Source organism: Balaenoptera ricei, chromosome 19, assembly GCF_028023285.1.
Source record: "Balaenoptera ricei isolate mBalRic1 chromosome 19, mBalRic1.hap2, whole genome shotgun sequence".
Taxonomy (NCBI): Eukaryota; Metazoa; Chordata; class Mammalia; order Artiodactyla; family Balaenopteridae; genus Balaenoptera; species Balaenoptera ricei.
This window is the reverse complement of record NC_082657.1, coordinates 35,910,626-35,932,041: the sequence shown is the minus strand read 5'-3', so window position 1 is coordinate 35,932,041 and position 21,416 is coordinate 35,910,626. Positions and strand designations below refer to the sequence as shown.

At 40.7% G+C, this 21,416-nt stretch overlaps 2 protein-coding genes across 8 annotated transcripts in view; one reads left to right on the top strand and one right to left on the bottom strand.

Moving 5' to 3' along the window:
- RSPRY1 (ring finger and SPRY domain containing 1) overlaps positions 1 to 9,743 on the bottom strand; it is a 50,623-nt gene extending 40,880 nt beyond the window's left edge. For 2 of the 3 annotated variants that reach the window (XR_009499129.1, XM_059905529.1), the window contains exon 1: positions 9,563 to 9,743. The gene's annotated coding sequence lies outside the window, so the exon portion shown is untranslated. The remainder of the gene's footprint in view (positions 1 to 9,562) is intronic. The other variant, XM_059905528.1, reaches the window with a different exon arrangement.
- Positions 9,744 to 9,931: 188 nt separating this feature from the next.
- The window catches only part of PSME3IP1 (proteasome activator subunit 3 interacting protein 1), a 44,809-nt gene continuing 33,324 nt past the window's right edge, over positions 9,932 to 21,416 (top strand). Inside the window, exons 1-4 of one of the 5 annotated variants that reach the window (XM_059903916.1) lie at positions 9,961 to 9,988; positions 10,090 to 10,166; positions 20,432 to 20,573; positions 21,072 to 21,170. In XM_059903916.1, the coding sequence (XP_059759899.1) occupies positions 20,447 to 20,573; positions 21,072 to 21,170 (226 nt within the window). In that variant the 5' untranslated portion in view covers positions 9,961 to 9,988; positions 10,090 to 10,166; positions 20,432 to 20,446. Of the gene's footprint in view, positions 10,230 to 10,453; positions 10,478 to 20,431; positions 20,574 to 21,071; positions 21,171 to 21,416 lie in introns of those variants that run through there. The other 4 variants (XM_059903917.1, XM_059903914.1, XM_059903915.1 and 1 more) reach the window with 4 other exon arrangements.

Genomic DNA, 21,416 nt, shown 5'->3' with positions numbered 1-21,416 from the left:
AGAAAATGATGTCAACTACAAAATTTGTCAGAGAAGGAAATGGAGTAGAAAAATACAAGTATTTTCAGTATTTTAAAACCAAAGACTCTTTTTTAAGGACTATCTGTAAAGACCAGGTATAAATAAGTTAATTAGGGGGAAGAAGCCAGGAAGCATTTCAAAGCAAAGACTCTGAAACATACAAGGAAAAAATAAGAGCTGTTATCTTTAATTTTTTTCTGAAATGAGGATACAGAGTACTCTTGAGGGTTACAGCCAAAAGCAGGACAAATAAGTGAACAAAGTGTAAGATCTTTCAGGTTTATTCAGCACTAAAAAATGTTTAGCTTTTCATCTGGAAATGGCTGTCACTTATGACACTTCTCAGAGACTAAATTGTGAATACTTTAGGCAAAAGACTGGGTGGTGAAGCTAAACAATTATACTTTAGACAGCTTCATTTTATCTCATTCCAAAAAGCATTATGTGGCCCACTTTCCAAGGACCATTGTTTTAAGACAGTAACATTCAGTGTACAGATCTTGTACGGGATGCCAGAGGCCACCTACAGTACAAGGGCACTGGCTTTGCAGTCACACAGTTTGGGCACAGGTCCCAGCCCTGCAATATTTCCAGCTACGCATTCTAATTATCCTGACTACTGACACACTCTAAAACATGGAGGGCTTCCCTGGTGGTGCAGTGGTTAAGAATCTGCCTGCCAATGCAGGGGACACGGGTTTGAGCCCTGGTCCATGAAGATCCCACATGCCGCGGAGCAACTAAGTCCGTGCGCCACAACTACTGAAGCCTGTGCACCTAGAGCCTGTGCTCTGCAACAAGCACTGCAATGCGAAGCCCACGCACCACAACGAAGAGCAGCCCCCGCTCACCACAACTAGAGAAAGCCCGCACGCAGCAACGAAGACCCAACGCAGCCAAAAATAAATAAATTAATAAATTAATTAAAAAAAACAAAACAAAAAACATGGAGATAGTAATAGTTCTTACACCTCATAGTAGTTCTACGAGGATTAAATGAAATAGTACGTGTAAAACACATGGCACAGTGCCCAACATGTAAAATGGATCCCAAAATGCAAGATGTTATTATAAAATGAGCAGGTAGCTAATCAGAAGTAACCAGATAATCTGGGAGGTGGGGGCTATGGAATCAGATCTGTCTTAATTAAGAGCACTAAGATAACTAACAAACTCATCTTTTATAGAACTCATCTACCCTGTACTGAAATAATTTTTACTTATCTATACTTTTAGACAAAGAACCTTGGAAAAGATTGTAGCTTAATAATCCCAAAGGTGATGGGCATTAGAGTCACTTAGGTACTTCTTAAAATCCAAATTCCTGGTTCTACTCCAAATAGCCAGCATCTGAATTTCTAGGATGTGGCCCAAGCAAGTGTTTTCTTAAAAGCTCCCCAGGTGATTCTGATGGTGGCCAGGTCTGGAAATCACTGTGCTATAGAACCCAACACAGAAACTGGCACTGTAGGCAGGACTTCCTGACTGAATGAAGGGACAAATTGAAACACTAAAGGGTGATTCTTCTGGGGTCTAAAAAGTTAATCTCCTTTTCCAGAAAAATGAACTGAGACTATCTTTGAACATAGTCTTTTGGAGAAGTTAGCCAAAATAACCATTAGAAAAGTTACATCCATTAGTGATTACGTACAGTACATACTAACACAATGAAACAGCCCCTATATTTCCCACCACATCCATCCTATGAAGCATCATACTGGACCTAGATGGTACCCTGCTTATGGGTAATGTTATCCAAGGGTTGACAGACTGAATGGAATGGAAAATGAGTAAGACTAGAGATTATGTAAAGGCAACACATTTGTAATACCTATATACTTCACCTTAAGTTTGAAGGCTACTTAGCATTAGATGGTCAAGTCAGTTTTGAAACCAAAAACAAAAGCTAGTCACATAATTTAAATATATACAACTATCAGATTTGCAGCTGTGGCAATCATCAACTGATTTCATGATAGTGATACCACTGGATGCCATTGCTTAGTAGAAATACTTTTCTTGGGCTTCCCTGGTGGCACAGTGGTTAAGAATCCACCTGCCAATGCAGGGGACACGGGTTCGAGCCCTGATCCACGAAGATCTCACATGCTGCAGAGTAACTAAGCTCGTGTGTCACAACTACTGAGCCTGCGTTCTAGAGCCCGCGAGCCACAACTACTGAAGCCTGGGCGCCTAGAGCCTGTGCTCCTCAACGAGAAGCCGCGCCCCGCAACGAAGAGTGGCCCCCGCTCACCGCAACTAGAGAAAGCCTGTGGGCAGCAACAAAGACCCAACACAGCCAAAAATAGTAAATAAATAAAAATAAATAAATTTATTAAAAAAAAGAAATACTTTTCTTACCATCTAAATGGTAATGCTTTTTAAATCATTACACTGTTCATGACTATTCTGCTAAAAGGGCATAATTACAAACATTTCCTTTGCAAATCTACTTCTCTGAAGTTTAGTATTATTTATTTTTATCCTCCCCCTTTGAAAAAAGAAAGTAAAGACTATTCTTTCCATGCCTATATCATTTATGATTTATTAATTTTACATTTTATATGTTTTAAAGCCGCTCTGAGAGAGGGAAAAAACAAACTTGGGCTCTCAGTAAGTTTAGTGTTAAAGGAGTGAGGTCTGGTTCTCAAAACACAGACCTCTACCATCATAAACAGCTCACCACAGAGACATCTGCCAACTGGCCTAACCCTCTCTAACAAATGGTCCAGGAATCAATGATTCATCTCTTCAAATATTTGCTTGCATTCAATCATAATACAGCTCAGTGACTTTAAGAATACTTTCTTTTCTCTGAAAATAAGACTTCAGGATTGTGCTGCCAAGACAGGAGAGGCTGGTTAAATGAATGACCATAGGAAGAAAAACCAAATTTTGGGCATAAAATTACTATTGCTGTCATCTTTACCTCATTGTTCCAAAACAGTGGATGCAGTACTTTTTTCCAATCCACCACCCAAAGGTTAAATCATATAGCATGAACAGTAACAATATATAATACACTGGAAATTTTAATGATTTTCTCTCCTTAGAAAATGTTTTGGATTTTTCCCCTAAGACAGTGAATGCATTACAAGTGGTAGCTTCTAGTGTTAATGTTCACTATGCCCCTCCGACATTTTATTATGAAAAATTTCAAACATATAGCAAAGGTGAATTTTACAGTGAACACCTATATACCCACCACCTAGATTCTACCATTTACATTTTACTATACTTGCTTTATCACATCTCTACACATCTCTATCCATCATCAATCCACCTATTTTTTTTGATGCATTTCAAAGGCATCAGTATACTTCCCCCTAAAAAATTCAGTATGCATATCACTAACTGGACTTCAATGTTTTGAGGTTACATTTATATGTAATAAAATGTACAGGTCTTAAGCATGTATGTGCAGAACTTTGTCTAGTGTGTATACCTGTATAACCCAAACCCTATCAAGATAGGGCAACTTACCCAGAAATATATTTGCTTTTAAAATATCCTGCAAGGGGCTTCCCTGGTGGCGCAGCGGTTGGGAATCTGCCTGCTAATGCAGGGGACACGGGTTCGAGCCCTGGTCTGGGAAGATCCCACATGCCGTGGAGCAACTGGGCCCGTGAGCCACAACTACTGAGCCTGCGCGTCTGTAGCCTGTGCTCCGCAACAAGAGAGGCCGCGATGGTGAGAGGCCCGCGCACCGCGATGAAGAGTGGCCCCCACTTGCCACAACTAGAGAAAGCCCTCGCACAGAAACGAAGACCCAACACAGCCAAAAATAAAAATTAATTAATTAATTAAAAAAAATAATAAATAAATAAAATAAAATATCCTGCAGGACGCCCCAATGACCACAATTTTCTTGTATTTAAATGGGGAAAACTTGGAGGGCAACAAGATTCTTTGGTAGCAAAGTAGATAAGAAAGGTGTATTGTATATCAAGAGTACACTTGCCAGTTGAAACAGAAACCACCTAAAGACATTTTAACAAGAGCATTTTTTGTCTCTAGACTCTAAGGTATCTGATATTCAGGGGAAAGGGAAGTGAAAGATTGTGAAATATTTGGTTGGAACTTCACTTTTCCCCCAAAAGGAAAGGCAGCTCTGATAAGATATTTTTACATGTCATCCAGGTGTCCAAAACTGTCTGCAGTGGCACTGGGCACTTGAGGTTTAAGTCACATAGAGTATTCTTATCCCCTGGATTGTAACCTTCAAGTTGTCTGGGAAAAGCACTGAATGATTCTGATATTTCTCTTATGCACTGAGGTTGGTTTAAGAAAGTATATCTTTGAGGGAAAAGTAGATAATTTTTCTGGTTGAACTGTTAGAGAAGAGTATTTATGGCTAGGACAGAGTAAGGGATTTCCAGAAGCAAATAACAATAAAAAAGAGAGAAAAAAAAAAAAAAAGGAGAAATGAATAATCCCTGTCTGGTCTCAAAGGTTGAAAAATTTGCCTTGGACCCAAAAAGGAAATGCTAAGGAAGAACTGAGGTAAGCGGTAATGATGGCTACCACACAGAGGAGAAAAACAAATGTAATACTCCATGCTGTTTGGAATTTTCACCTCCAGGAGACCAAATAACAGGAAATAATATAGATGTGTCAAACACATACATGATTAACAAATCTGAAGGAAAAGGATTTTTCTGTTATAGGAAACTCTTTGCTATTAAGAAAAGCAAACAAAATATGTAAACAGTATGAATAGCAACACTTTCCTTAATGAGAACCACTTAAAAGTGGTGTCTGAAAACACTCAATTGCACACTCGACTGTATACCTACCAGAACCTAACAGGTATTCAATAAGCATTTTAAGTGAGTTTATTCTAAAATCTGTAAAGGGGATATATGTATATGTATAACTGATTCACTTTGTTATAAAGCAGAAACTAACACACCATTGTAAAGCAATTATACTCCAATAAAAATGTTAAAAAAAATCTGTAAAAAACATATTTATCTCTTTGAGAAGCTGAGACAACATCACTCAATAAATATGAATCTAATGCTTATATGCCAGGCACAGAGCAAAGATGAAAAAAGGTACCTCGTGCTCTTCTTAAAGGGATGAAGGAAGACAACACAGAGTGCCCAACCCATAATATAGCACCTGCCACAGAAGCCCATGCATATAGTGTCAGGTTCACTAGGAGGAGGCCCCTCGCTCCACCATTCTTCCAGTGGAAAAGGAACTTAGTAATATTCAAGTATCTCCACAGGAGCAAGTTTTTAGGTGACTGTATAAATCAGCATTAGCAAAAGAGGAATGAAGGATTTATATTTGCACTGCAACGTATTCATGTCTTAAATAAGCCAAAATATTGTTGGTACAAATATCCCTGACCACACAGTGAAAGGTTAACTGAAAGTCCATAAATTAAATTGATAAAGATGAAGCTAATAGTAACTCTAATGAAAAATAAAGAGGAAACACGATGAAAAACCAAGATCAATTTGAGACAATACTGATGATGCATCCCAAATAAGCATCATCCCTTCCTGAATATTGTAGGAATCCCCATTCTGCATATGACATGTAAGAAGCTTTGCATTGGTGCCAAGTTTCCTATGACAGTACTTCCTGGGAGAAAAAGGTATTAGAGCCAACAGTAAACTCTTTAATGTTGTGCTAGTTTTGGTTTATGAATATTATGTTTTAGTAATCCTTAATAATTTACTTGGCAGGTTATTAATAAGTAGCCTTAGGCATAGGTAGGTATGAGCAACTATGAAGCAATAAGAATTGAAAAAAAGGAGAGGGGCCAGGTAGGAGCCATACTTTGAGAATCACTGCATTAAAGGAGCACAGAAGAGGAAACTTAATTCTTCAGGAGGTAGAAGGGGTAAGAAAAAAAAACTAACACTGAAACATTAAACTGAGGTAATAAACCTGCTAAGTAAGGTATTTCAAAACCTTCTACTTTACGTGTATACGACCCATGAAATTATGCTTGGAAACTATAATTTCAAGCAATAAGAAAGCTACATACAGGGTTCATTCCTTAACAAACTTAAGGAGTGCATCAATCCTTTGCTGTCTCAAATGCATTCTTAGTTTTCAAAAGCTTAGAGAGGGAGAAAGGGGAATATTCTCTAAGAGCTTATCACTATTTATTAGATAACTTTATCTCATTTAGCCTTGTATATATCATAGTTATCTACAGTTAAACATGCTTTCACATACCGAACCAGCAAGCATTCCCTTTTGGAATGGACACTGAGAGTAAAATATAACAAATACGTACTTTTTTTCTAATCATAAAGGTTGGCAAGAAAACTATATCAAAAGCCAACTTATTGAACAGATAAACCGAAGGGAACATATTCACTTTTTTGCCTTCCTAAAAGTTGTGAAAGTCTCCTCCTAAGGTTGTGGCCCAAGTTATGGCATTTACTACTTCAGAACTGTTCTGTTCTTCAAGTTTCTAACTTGCATACCAGGAAAAAACTATCCAAATTCAATGGTAAATGCCTTGAAAAATGCCCAAATATTTGAAGAGAAGCTAAATAGATACTTTACTACCCACCTTTCCCCGGCCATAACTCTTTTGAAATAGATTACTGTGGTTCTACTGTGGTTCCTGTCTGTGATGCCTAATGACTTTTCACTTACTTTTGCAACCCTGTGACAGTCACATCCTACTTTACAAGAATCCCACCACAAAACAGAAAATTTCCAATTTAAAGTAGCGTTAATAGTGGGACTTTCCTGGTGGTGCAGTGGTTAAGAATCCGCCTGCTGATGCAGGGGACACAGGTCCCATCCCTGGTCCGGGAAGATCCCACATGCCGTGGAGCAACTAAGCCTGTGTGCCACAACTACTGAGCCTGTGCTCTAGAGCCCGCGTGCCACAACTACTGAAGCCCGCGTACCTAGAGCCTGTGCTCCACAGCAAGAGAAGCCACCTCAATGAGAAGCCCACACCCTGCAACGAAGAGTAGCCCCCGCTCGCTGCAATTAGAGAGAAAAGACTGGGCGCAGCAACGAAGACCCAACACAGCCAAAAAAAATAAATTAAAAAAAAAAGTAGCGTGATAGTGGTTACCATCTCAAGAATTCCTAATAATTTTTCAAACTATACAGGTACTAGATTGTCCAAGAGAGTTGTATTTTAAAGAATGCAAAATGACTTCTCATTTCATTATAACAAATTACTTCATTATTAGGAAAAGCATAGGCAATTCTTGATAGACTGAATTAAGCTCATGAGTTGAAACAGACTGTAATAAATTCACTTTAGGAACACACAATGATTTTTTTTTTGATTATGCTCTTGCCAAAACATACTTCAAAGTTGTTATTTTCCCCTATTCACTACAGAATAACATACTACTACATAAAATGCTAAGTTTTTATTTTCTCTTGATTCTTGGCCAATTTACTAACTGGAAAGTTATTTTGCTGACAAAGCAGAAAAAGTCCACATAAAGTATGCTGGAACACTTCCTATAGTCAATAACGTAAAAATAATCATGGAGTACAGAAATAATGAAAACAGCAAAAGCAGGACACAGACCTTAAGCAGTAGGTCTGCACGACATGTACCCTGGGAACCAGAAAGCTCACAAAATCACCAGTGATTTTTTCAAAAAAGACTCATGGAACATAAGATTAGAAAAACAGGAAGTTCAAGTCGGCTTTTTGTTTAAAAAAAAAAAACTTCAAAAATCACAAATTACTAAATATTTGTTAAACCAGCTCTAACAAATGCAACTAACCAAAAATTAGGAAAATGTCAGACATGGGCACAGTACGTATAACCTCACAGAGGGAGCTACAAGGCAAGATATCACCCCAGGAAATGCAAACTATATATGGTGAAAAGTAGAAAAAAACACTGTGGAAGAGAAATATAAAAGCAATTGCTAATGCGCCTCATAATCTATAGTTTGGGGCTACTACAGGAAGGCATAGTATTCATGGAAAAAAAAGGAGGTCTCATTTCTAAAATCACAACTGAGGGAGGAAACATGATATTCACTACCTGTAGACATCCAAAGGCCACAAATACATTTATATGGGAAAAGGGGAGGTAGTTTACAATATTGAGATCAAATTACCTACAGGAAAATTTCAGCTGTCAGAAAAAAAAATTCCCGAAGGAAAAGATTATATCATAGGGCTATCTTCTGCCAGTACCATCAGAAGTTCAAAGTAAATTAAAACTCTGGGAGCAAAACTGGAAATCCCTCTACTCCCATCTAAGCAGGAGTTGAAATCATGGGTTTAAGATTATATGACCTACAAAGCTGTAAACCTTGATGCTTTCAGTACAATATGGCTCCCAGCACTTCATAGGTGATCAACAAGTGTATTAATGCTAATCCCTTACATCTACATACTGCTTTACAGTTTAGAAAGTGCCTTCACTTTCATTTCTCAACAGCAACCCCTTTGATGGTAGAATCACAATACTTTACTTTCACACAGCTTGTAGTCTGTAAAGTACTTTCACACACTGTTATTTTACAGAAGAGACCCAAGGAGGTTAAGGAGGAGGAGATGGTAGGTAAGGGGCCTGGACAACCAAGGGACTCTATTCAGTCAGTTAAATAGACACTTCTAACCTTTAGAAGTTCAAAGTACAACACTCCAGGGGGAGCAACCTCATTCAGACAGCTATACAGGATAGAACGCCAGAGTCTCAGTGGACCATTTCTGCCTCTACCTCCGCCCCCAAAGACAGGGAAACTGAGGTAGCAGGTAGAACAAAAGCCTGATCTAGAGTCACGCAGGGCGTGCTGGTGGGACGGACTTCCCCCACTCCACCTGCACTATGCCCAGAAGCGGCTGAATCCTGTGTCTGAGAGGAAAACGCTTGCCATTCCCGCTTCCCTCTCACTATTCCCCATCCAGGCTTTCCTATGGATGGGGGTCTTTTCTCCCCGGAACCGCGCAGCAAATCCTCTCTCTCCAGGCCCTTACCCATTTGTCACATGGGGCCTCCGAGGTAGAACCCGCTAGCTCTGGCTCCCAACTCCTAGCCTCTCTCTCTGAGGCGTCTCTTGACCCTAAGGTACGTCTAAGCTTCCCCGGCTATGGTCTACCTCCCACTCGTGCCACCTAAACCTCAAACTCCACAAAAGGAAACCCTCCCCAAGCGTCCTCCCACCTACCTCCTCCACCCTGGGCACCCCTGAGGAGCACTCCTAAGTATCAGCAGCCTCCCAGGAGCTACCTGCTTCTCACCTGGGCCCCTTTAGCCGCGGCCTCCTCAGAAGGGCGACCCCCAACAACCTCCTCGGTCAAGAACCCCCTAAAGGGGGAACACCCTCTTCCAGAAACCTCTCCGGGCGCCTTCAGCACGGCCCTCGCTGGAGGACCTCTGGGCTGTTTCCTGGGCTCTGCCCAACGCCACCCCCTCCCAGGCCCCTTCTCGGAACCTCCCCCAGCCCCAGTCCGGTCTCTCCGCCGCAGACTCGGGCGGCTGTTCCCCTCCCTCACGGACGTCCCCAGCCCTGGGGTTCCCCCCACTCCGCGTCCCCAGGGGCTTCCCGGAGCAGCGTGACTGGGCTGCGGCACTGACTTTCTCCAGCTCCCGGGCCCACCCGAGGGAGGAGGCGGCGGCGGCGGCGGCGCAACTCCTTTGTGACAGGTCCGAGAGAGCGGTAAAGATGGACGCGAGGCCACAGCGCTGCCATTACGTGCTGGGCCCACCCCCGCTTCGTACCGCCCAGGCCCTCCCTCAGTCCCCTAGGAAACGCCCCTTCCTCGGTGGCAATCCCTCTTCCTGACAGCCAATCATCTTTCAGAGACCACGTCACGTGACATCGCCCCCCTCGGCCCGCCCCCCTGGAGGAAGCTGGCCAATCCCCTTGCTGAAATGTGAATGGCCCAATCAAGTCTCTCCCGCTAGCTTTCCAGGGACCGGATTTCCATCTGTCTCCTGGGGAGGAAGAGAGGTGCGGATTGGGTTACGCTGCCGGAAGGGGGGAGGAGCTCTGTTGTGGCGGTGAGGAAAAGGAATCTCAGAAGGGTTGGAAGAAATATAAAAGCAAAGGCTGTTTTTCTTGCTTTCTTTCTGTTTTTACTTTCTTTTTCTTTTTCCTTAAGAGCGAGCGGCCCTTGCGGTGGCGGTTTGGGGTGGGCGCCGCCGAGGTGAGGGGGTCTCGCCTCCCGCACGCTGGTAGGTGAGTGCGGCCTGGGCCCTGGCCAGGCAGCGAAACCTGGGCTCCGGCTTTCTCGCTCCGGAGGTGAGGGGCTGCGTCTGATGGGAGGTTTAGGGCCAGGTCTGCCCTCAGTCCGCTCTCTCGCCCAGTGTTCTGAGTCACCGGGGACAGGGGCTTGCGGGGCCCAGCCTGAGGGAAGCCGAGGGAGCCCGCGGGAATGCCTTCAGGTCCTGTGGAGGAGGATGCCGACCCTTTCAAGCGGTCCTGGGACTTTGGGCCTCTAGTCGGCTCCCCTGTACCTTTTCTGTCAGGTGGGGCCACCCAGGCTCCAGGTGAGGAGCGGGCTCTTGTCCCAGAGGTCTTGGAACGGCTCCAGGCTCCTCGGGAGATGTGGGGGGTGCCTGGTTGGAAATGATTGAGTCACAGAATCAGTGCAGGAGGAGAAACATTTATTATGTACCAGTAGATGTGCTCAGTGCGTTTTCTTCTAATAGAAAACAAACCGGTGTGCTCGTTTTGCAGAAAATTTAGTAAACTAAGACCGCGCGGGTTGAAGCGTCTTGTTTGAGAGTTGCTGGCCCAGGTGAATGTCAATGCGCATGGCGGGAAAGGGGGAGACCTATTCGTTCAGAGCACTGGTTCTTAAACTAGTAGAAAACAAGAGCTTCTGCGGCCCTTTTAAAATGCAGATTCTCGGACCCCACCCCAGATAGTCGGACTCGGGTCTTGGGGGGGACCCAGGAAGCCAAGTGCGGCTCTGGTGGTCAGAATTCCCAATGACCTCTTGTGTACCAGCTGTTGGGTAAGATTTGTTGATAATTCATTCAGCTGTTTGCCTTATTGCTGTGTTAACAAGGACCCCGTGAAATGGTTTGGAAGGCACTGCTTTTGAAACCCTTGAGAGGAATTAGTGTGTAGGCCCCTTTTTGATAACAAGCAATTGAGCTGAGGTAAAGGCAGCTTGTACAGTCTTTCAGATGGAGCTTGAGGTTAACAATTTGTAAGGGTCTGAAAGCAGAGGCTGCCCAATTATCTTTCTCACCTGAGGTGTTGGTGCCTCAGGTGAGAAATTCTTCGTGGTTGTAAGAAAGGAAGAATTATGTCAATACCATTTACCTGGTTAGCAGTCTTTACCTTTAGCTTCTAAGAATCTTGCTGTTTTGGTTAGAATCAAGCTGCTGCTTCAGAAATTGAAAACCACGTATCTGGTAAATGAAGTAATTTAAGTGCATGGTTCAGCCATAGACTCAGTTGTGTGTAATTATGTCTTCGTGGCAGCTAAATTAAACAATTTTAGTGTGCTCACTGTTGATCACCTTTTGTACTTACTTTGTCTTAATTGTCAAATATGATGTGTCACTTTTTACTATAGGATGTGTTTTACAGATTATTTTGTGCTTGTCTTTGGTTTTCTGCATTTTCATTATGATGTATGCAACTATGGATTTGTTTCTGTTCAATTAGTTTGGTGTTTATTACACTTATTAATTTGTGGATTGGTGTCTTTCATTAGTTCTGTAAAATTCTCAGCCATTTTATATTCATGTATTGCTTCTGCCCCGTTGTTTATCTTTCTTTTTTATTGATTTAACATAGACCTTTTCACTCTCTTCTTTATGCCTCTTACTCTTTTTACTTTTCTATACTATATTCTGGATAATTTCTTCTTTATTAATTCTCTCATAGGTTATTTCTAACCTGTTACTAAACTCATCTGTTGCAATCTTAAATTCAGTTATTGCATGTTTTAGTTACTGAAGTTCTATTTTTTTTTTTCTTTTCAAATGTGCCATGCCACTGTCTTACAGTTTCTTATTCTCTGCTATTAATTTTGAGGCTTGGTTTTTATTTCTTTAAACATGGTAATCATAGTTGTTTTGTAATCTATATATGTTAATTCCTTTGGGAATATAAATTTCCTTTGGGTCTGTTTCTGTTACCCATTATTCCTGCTTTTTTTCTTACCAGTTCACCTTTACCTTGATGGTGTAGTTCTTTGGGGTACCAGATTAAGATGGAGAAAAAGGTGGTTATCAGACTCCGCACACCCTGGGTGGGCTCCCTGCTTTTGAGTTTTGCTTCACAAGGGCACCAAAACAGCAGCTTTCAAGATCAGAGAAATCCTTGGGATGAAAACCAGTTTGAATATTGGACTTAATGTGGTTTTCACCTTGTCTTGGGTTTTTGGCCAAATTCTTTACCATCTTGTTAGCTTTTCTATTTGTTTAAAAATTATTTAAAAAAATTCTTCCAGTTTTACTTATCATAGAGGTAGGAGATTGGTCTCAATTACCTAGCCCACTATTTCTGGAAATGAAGGCCCCCTTTGATTTTAATTTTAGAGTGTGAAATATGTCATTTCAGGGAAACTTGAGTTAAAGATAATTTTTCTTAATATATCTAAACTTCCACCACTTTTCACTGTGCAGTGTCATAGCTGCAAAATTAAGCTTCCCCTGTGCTTTTTTTCTAGTCTTCCTTATCTAACTTCTATTCTCTTAGAGCATTTAACCTCATTCTGCATTTCCTTAAATTGCTCATGTACCAACCTTATCTCTTTTATTGAATGCAGGTTCCTCACTTGCTAAAAAGTAGTGCCAGTTTACTACCTAGCACTGTGCCTTGCACATAATAGGTTCCCTGTAAAGATTTACTTCAAAAATACAGATGAATGAGTTAGTGGGCCTTGTATGATTGGTGTAATGTAAAACCTTTTTTTGTCTTTTTTAAATTTGGCCTTAAGAGAGGAGATACATAAAGCCTGGAGGGTGGGGGTGGGAAGGAGTATGATTTAGTGTGGGTTAGGTTCCAAAGTTAGCCCAGATGGTAAAATAGTGTGTAATCAAAGCTATCCTCGAAAAACTTTTAGGGAGGCACCATGTTGGATGTAGGTATACCAGCGCAGCAAAATTCCAGCATGGCCAGATTTTCCTCCAGCTTTGAAACAGATGCTGTTTTTCTTCCTTTGAGTCCCAGATGAAGTAGTTGGTTTGCATTTAGGAATTACAATGTGTAAAAAAATATAACTAATATTAGAATCACACATAGTGAGGAAAGTATTTATACTCTGAGAGGCACACATGAATTGGGGAGCTGAGAATTAGCTAAGGGAACCAATATTTAAGTTCTCTCTTTTTTTCTTCCAGTGGATATAGATGAATTCAGAGTAAATGCACATATGATGAGATTTTTTGTCTTGTGCTATGGAAAGATAAATGTATATTTAGTTTTTTTTTTACCTTTTAACTTCATGTGTTTTTTAGATGCCTAGACAACCAGAAGTTTACTTCAAATTGCTCTTTATAGTAAACATTCTAAATATGAATTACATTGCTTATGGTGTACCTTCATTTTGAGATTCTTTAGTCTCCTTTGCTAGTGGAATAGGTTAAATAAGCCTCAGTGTTAGAAGAGTGACTAAGGATTACTTTGTCTAGTAATAAGTGCTGACAAAGTGTTCTCTGTTAGTAGTTGTCATTCATTCTCTGAAGTTTTATTTATTTATTTATTTATGTTTGGCTGCGTTGGGTCTTCGTTGCTGCCCGCGGGCTTTCTCTAGTTGCCATGAGCGGGGGCTACTCTTGGTTGCGGTGCGCGGGCTTCTCATTGCTGTGGCTTCTCTGGTTGCAGAGCACGGGCTTTAGGCACGCAGGCTTCAGTAGTTGTGGCACATGGGCTTAGTTGCTCCGTGGCATGTGGGATCTTCCCAGACCACGGATAGAACCTGTGTCCTCTGCCTTGGCAGGCGGATTCTTAACCACTGCGCCACCAGGGAAGTCCCTGAAGTTTTATAATACAGGGAAAGTTGGCTTGATCTAAACTGCTGTAGCTTGGTAGAAGTGCCTTCTGGCCAGAAAGCAGTCTTTATTTGGAATATTTTTGAGTTTGCCAGATGACAAATTCCTCTTAGTTGCTGTCCTGCATTTTGAAATCCCATGTGACTTGAACATCAGGATAAAAGTGTTGAAAGAGCAGTACTTAAGTATATTTACTGACAGAAAGAAAGTGGATTGGCCTATTGTTTTTGCTCCCCAGAGGGAAGCCTTAGAACACCGTAACACAGAGATCTGATCCTCCCTGGTGTATTTTTACACATCCAGTGTATCTAATGTTAGAAATTAGGAGGGTATGGTGGCTAGTGATGTAAACACTTAGGTAGTCTGCCATCACAAAATTCAGTTCCATAGGAAACCAGATCTCATTAATTTGTATCATGGCACGAGCTAAATGGAATAATTTTCAGGTCAGCAGTGGCAATTATTTTGGGAGCAGCAATGTAAGTTTTGTTTTTTAAAACTTGTATAGCATGCTATGTATGAGTCCATTCTGTCATTCTGTCCCACCAACCTGGAAATTAAATACTTCAGTCTCCAGTACAAATACAGTAGTGCAGTGTTTAACATTTACTTCAGCTTGAAATATAAGAACTTTGTTTCTTTGGCTGTCAAGCAAATTTGAAAACTCTTTGCATCAGTTTGAAACTTTTAAGTTGGGACAAAGTGATTTTGGTATGGTTTTGGTTTTCCATGAATTCCATATTTGAAGAACTTAAATAATCCTTTTAAAAATAATGTAATGTTTAATTTGATAATTAAACTTGAGTCAAAAAAGCTGTGTGAGTAAAGGAACATGCAAAAAACTAAGTGAGTAAAGGAAAGTTGACAGCATTTATTCTTTCTAAAATTAAACACAGTAAAGACAAAATAAGCATTCTCAATGTAAATCCTCTTCATCCCTAAATGAATTTTTATAATTAGATCCCCACACCCCTGGGCTTTTGTTTGTTTGTGTTTTGTTTTAAGTTATTCTAGCAAACAAAAGAGGAAAATAAGAGACTTGTGAAAAATTAGATAGGCTGTAGGAATTTGAAATAGACAATTTAATTTCTGGTTTCTCTACTTCCAGAAGAAGGTAAGTTGTGGGTACTCATCACCTTTCTAATGCAGAATAAAGTCAGTGAATGTTGGACTCGTCAGAGAAAAATGCTTTGTGTGGGAAATATTTATTGCTTAGTGTGAGAGCATTTTTTTAGTCAGTTGAAATTAAAGGAAAGTAGCAAGAGTTTTTTTAAAAAATTATTTATTTATTTTTGGCTGCGTTGGGTCTTCATCACTGTGCACGGGCTTTCTGTAGTTGCAGCGAGCAGGGGCTACTCTTCGTTGCGGTGCGCGGGCTTCTCATTGTGGTGGCCTCTCGTTGAGGAGCACGGGCTCTAGGTGCATGGGCTTCAGTAGTTGTGGCACATGGGCTCAGTAGTTGTGGCTCGTGGGCTCTAGAGTGCAGGCTCAGTAGTTGTGACGTATGGGCTTAGTTGCTCCATGGCATGTGGAATCTTCCCAGACCAGGGCTCGAAACCGTGTCCCCTGCATTGGCAGGCAGATTCTTAACCACTGCACCACCAGGGAAGTCCCGCAAGAGTTATTCTTGAAGATGTCAGTTATCTAATATAGTAACGTGATGTAATCTTTGGTCTCGTGTTTCCTATTGCACAAGTTGTATAGTGTTTGAATAGAATTCCCTATGGGACAAAGACGCTTTGGTGAATATTTATTTAATGACTACCATTTTCTATAATTTACATTGGACAGTATCTAAGAATATTCATGTGAGAGCATTCCTCCCTGCTCAGATTCTTCAGATCCTCTCCATGGCTGGTTTATTCAATAAGTATGTCTTTATGTTTAACGTGTGGCAGACACTGTGCTATTAAGCACTGTGAATAAAAAGAGCTGTTGGAATAGTCATAAATGATAAAACACAACGGGTAAGTGCTATAGTAGAGTAATAAATAGCTGGAATGGGGGCCAGAGGAGAAACAGGGAGACTAATGGAATGCTCTTGCAGTAGTTTATGCAAGATGAGGCCCTGAAAAGAAGAGATTAGAAAGGAAAGGACTCTTAAAGGAGAGGATGAATTAGAAAGAGATCATTATGAGGTAGAAATAACAGAACTTGGAGACTGGTGGCATGTAAGGGAAAAAGGAAAAAGGAGTCTAGATATATGCCCAGGTTTTCAGCCTGGGAAACTTGATTGATCCATATTTGTTCCCTTCATTACTGCCTCTTACCTGTACTGTTCACTTTGGTAATTTATTACATACACTATTATCTGGTATTAACTAGTACAAGAGTATTAACTCTTAAAGTTTATTTTCTTTATCATCCCATAGAATTTGGCACAGTGCTGGACACAGTTCAGCATTCAGCACAATGTTGAGTTTATTTAATTTGAATTAATAATAAAACAGTAAAAGAGAGAACCACAGTAAAGGGGAAATATAGAATTACCAAATATGTATACATGCACGTTTTTCCTAATCTCTGTTGTGGTCCCTTTCCCACTTCACATATCATGGTTGTTTATGTCACTGATTTATTTCGCCTGCACTCCTTGAGTGCAGACTGTATTTCTCTCACTCCCATAACCAGAGCTTAGCATAGCACTTTGTAGTAATGGCAAACCTTTCAAAGCATTTTTAAGCAGGTGCCAAACACTGTGCTAAGTGCTTTACATGAGTTCTCTTGTTATCCTCACAAAAGCTTTATGTTGTGCAGTACTATTTTAATCCCCATTGGTGAGTGCAATCTGTGGATTAGGAAACTAAGGCTCAGAGGAGTTAAGTGACTTGTCCAGGATCATACAACTTATAAGTGGCAGAACCGAGGTCTCTTGATCTCAGAGTCTATAGTCTTCATCATTACCTGTATCATTACCTCTTGTAAAGAGGCTGCAGCAGAAGGTATTTGTTATATATTGGTTGAATTAGATTAGGCTGTAGTGAAAGGTGTCTTAAGTTAAGCTGACTTCTTGGCAATATTTATTGACAGTGAAGTTTTGAATCCTGAAAAGACCTGAATATTTCTGGAGAAGAAGTATTCTGAATATTATCCAGAATACTCAGGAGTATGACCACTTGTTCATGAACATTTTCTGTCCTTTAACCTCTCCTAATATAAAAATTAATTAGCCAGAGGGCCACTGGTGGCATTGAAGGCAAGAAGGGAACAACAGTAGTTGAAGTGCCAGGGAATGAGGACCTACAGAAGATGTGCAAATTGAAGAAAGAGATGGATAAAGCAGTCTATGGTTTAGTCTTGGCCCTTTTAAACTCACAGAAATTTATTATAATTAGGTGTGGCCATCTTGTTTTATTTTGGGAATGAGGGAATGTCAGGATTATATTAGCTTTAAAGAACAGAGTTTTGGACTTCCCTGGTGGGGCAGCGGTTAAGAATCCGCTTGCCAATGCAGGGGACACGGGTTCGAGCCCAGGTGCAGGAAGATCCCACATGCCACGGAGCAGCTAAGCCTGTGCGCCACAACTATTGAGCCTGTACTCTGGAGCCCACAAACTGCTAAATAAATAAATAAGTAAATTTAAAAAATAAATTAAAATAAAGAACAGATTTTTTACAAGTGTTCATTAGTTTTTACTGTGTGAGTGTTTTCTCAGGAAATCAACCCTTTGAGAGAAGTAGAGTTTCTCTGTCAAATTCTAAATCCATTGTCTTTAAATTTCCTTTTTTTAATGTGCTTCTGCCTTGTTTTCATTTTCATTAGCCAACGGTGATCCTTGATTTTGTCCTTATTTGTGAAAGATGGGGAAATAGCACAGGCTAAACTCTTTGGGTAGAAGTTGAATTCTACACTTTTTTAAAAAAAAATCTCTTTATTTATTTATTTATTGGCTGCGTTGGGTCTTTGTTGCTGCTCGCGGGCTTTCTCTAGTTGAGGCGAGCGTGGGCTACTCTTCGTTGAGGTGCGCGGGCTTCTCATTGCGGTGGCTTCTCTTGTTGCAGAGCACGGGCTCTAGGCGTGCGGGCTTCAGTAGTTGTGGCATGTGGGCTCAGTAGTTGTGGCACACGGGCTTAGTTGCTCCACGGCATGTGGGATCTTCCCGGACCAGGGATCGGACCTGTGTTCCCTGCATTGGCAGGTGGATTCTTAACCACTACGCCACCAGGGAAGTCCCGAATTCTAACACTTTGAGAAAAAGATTGATGAAAAGGAGAGTAAGAATGTCTTGGAATCCCATAAATTTGTCTTTTCCCAAAAGTAATTGATAAATGTTGGGAAGATTCTTATTTTTCTAGCGTTTCTGTTTCAAATTCAAACCCTTGTTTACATGTATTCTAAAGGCTCTGTCCCTTGAGTTTCAGGGATCTTTGTTAAAGTTAAATGAAGGTAGGTTCTTCTTTTTCCAAAAACTCAACAGGCTATGAAAATTAAATAAATGGTTTTATTTCCTTAATTTTACATTATAAGAATAATCTTAAGAGTCTCTGAATTCTTATTTAGATTGAAGCATATAAGATTCTAGGTTTTTATTTTGGCCTTTTAGAAGAGTTCTTTCAGTATTAATATTATATTTTCATTTTTTAAGTGTAACGAGAGTGAAGAGATGCATTTAATGGCATACCAGTTGCATTACCATATCCTAAAATTTATTTCCCAGGTTTACATCATATGCAATTTGTTAAGTTCACTGCTTTGAGACACTTTTTCCTCTATTTTATAAGATTAAAGGAACTAGAAATGTTTGACCTAGAAAAGCGACAAATTAGGAGGAAAATGGGAGTTGTCTTCAAACAACTGCAGCATTGTCATGTTGAAAAAGGCATTTGGCTCCTTTTGTTTAGTCCCAGTGGATTGAACCTGTGTGTGGAATTTATAGGGAGACAGATTTCAGTTCAGTTTAAGGAAGAACTATCCTACCAGTCAGATCTGCTCAGAGAGAGAGTCAGCTGCCTGGGAAGGGAGTACAGTTTTAAAGTATGGGTTGGATGAAAATCTCCTGGGTATGTATGGTGGGTTCTGTTGCCAGATGGAGAATTGTTTGAGGTGGGCTATAAGGACCTGTTGCACGCTGAATTATTTACCAGGAAATAAGGGTGAGAGGACAGCCAATTTAGGGTGAGAAAGGAGAGCTACAGCTAAGAAAGGAGACATTGAGGGCCCAATATGTCTCTCCCATCCACTAGAGTTCTACTTAGTTGATGTTTTCTCTGCCAGAGAGATTTAAGAAAATGTTGGCTCTTGTTCCATAAGAGGTCATTATGCAGAACTTGAGGAATTTTTGGCATGGTCACAGAGACAGAACAATTCTGTTTCTGTAATAGGCCTCTGGCTGGAGACATCAAGTAATGCTAAATCAAAAGTGTCCAGGTTGTGGGCTTTAGGTGGGAGCAACAGCTTCTGTCAATTGATTTGGTTTTCTTTCTAGTAAATTTAAAAATTTTCTCATTGTTGTTTCATTGAACTAAACTTCAACAGTAGGATTTAGGCGGAGACTATCCTTTTGTTCTGCATGTTTGGATTTATTTTCTCAGTTTCCATTTTCGTCTTTACTAGAGAAAAATGTTTCATGAACATTCTCATCACTGGAATTTGATGTAGGAAGAAAGCTGAAATTGACATGTCCTTCTTTTCAAGGAGGATCCCTGGTTTCTGGGAAGGGGTATGGTGAAGTGGGTAAGAGTATGAATTTTTGCTCTCAGGCCTGGATTTGCTTCTCAGCTCCACCATTCACCACCTTTATCACCTTAGACAAGTGACCTAACTTCTCTGGGCCTAAAGTGCATAAAGTCGTTGAGGTCATTGTGGGAATGAGAAAAAAGAAGGATGGAGGATAGAATCTTAAGTGGGGCAGATTTGGAGTTTACAGGGAGGAAGGTCAGGAAGAGATGAAAGAGGAGTCATTTTAGTAGAGTACAGAGGACATGGAACCTGAAGTGGGGAGATCTGGGTTCTTCTAGTCTTACTTTCTCCACTCTTGGTCTGTGTGCCTCTAGGCATATCACTTCCCTGCTGAACGGACTAGACTCATCTCTAAGGCTCCTTGAATATCTGAGTTTCTCCTTTCAGAATCTACTTGGAAATAAAAACAGGTGAATCAAGGTGGTGTAATATCCCTGAAACAGGAATTTCGAGAAGGAACAATGTCAGGGTGCCCAGGAGGCCAATTTGTCTATATTAGAGCGACAGAGAAAAATCTGGAATGTGAGGTTTACTGTGGCATATCATGAGAATTATTCCAGGTCCTCTCGCTGAGTTTGTAGATAACATAGATGTTGATAAAACTACTTGATACATTAGGAAAATGTAATCATGTGCTTTCATCAATGACCTGTAAATTAAACTGCTTGAGGATTTCTCAATTCAAGGTTGAAAGGAGTTTTGAGGTAGTCTATTGCTGGGGGAGACAGAGCTCAATCTTCTTGTTTCTCTTTAGAATTCTAATTGCAGTTCTCACTTGAAATGGTTTTTTTGTTTTTTTGTTTTTGTAGACTGATTGTTCCATTATGGATGGAGGGGATGATGGTAACCTTGTTATCAAAAAGAGGTTTGTGTCTGAGGCAGAATTAGATGAACGGCGCAAAAGGAGGCAAGAAGAATGGGAGAAAGTTCGAAAACCTGAAGATCCAGAAGGTATAGAGGCTTGTAGACCTTTAATCTTTACAACCCTGCAAAGTGGGTATTAATGTCTTCGCTTTAGAGTAGAGAAACTGAGGCTCAAGGGACCTATGTAAGGCCGCCATAGCTGGGAGCAGAACCAGGGTCCTCACATCTTTGCCCTTTCCACTCTGCCACACTGTCTTCCAGGAGATTCCGCTAGTCTATTCCATCTATTCAGGTGGATCCAGGATCTGAACAGCTGAGAATGCTGCTGCCAAGCAGGGTTTGGGTGGATCCCTCATCCAGTTAACTGTCTCAGGCCATGGGCCCTATTAACATTGATAGTTGGCTTTGAGAACTGCTGGCCCCTCTCTGAGGTCCAAAGGGAAGCTGTGGACTTTGTACTATTTTTGTGTTATCTTTGCCCTCAGATCATGCAGAGACTTGACTTCATCTTTAAAATCCTTTGTGATTCCAAAATAATATGAAAGGATTCTGAAGTATGTATTTTTCCCCCTCCCTTTCTTTCAGAATGCCCAGAGGAGGTTTATGACCCTCGGTCTCTATATGAAAGGCTACAGGAACAGAAAGATAGGAAGCAGCAGGAGTATGAAGAACAGTTCAAATTCAGTAAGCTTCAGAAAACGCAGTGTCCAAGGGACTCTGCAGGGCCTTTTTGGTGCACTTTTGCCCTGTGCAACACTTTTACTAACCAACCATGAAATTGTCTTGATTATCTTTAGATAAAATTGTCTTTAGATGCTCATTTGGTGGAAAAGAGACAACTTTCTACCATCTAGACCACATTGAACATTTTTGTTTAGAACTCAAGATACCCATTTTAATTTTACGCTAATATCTAGTAATGGGAGAGAT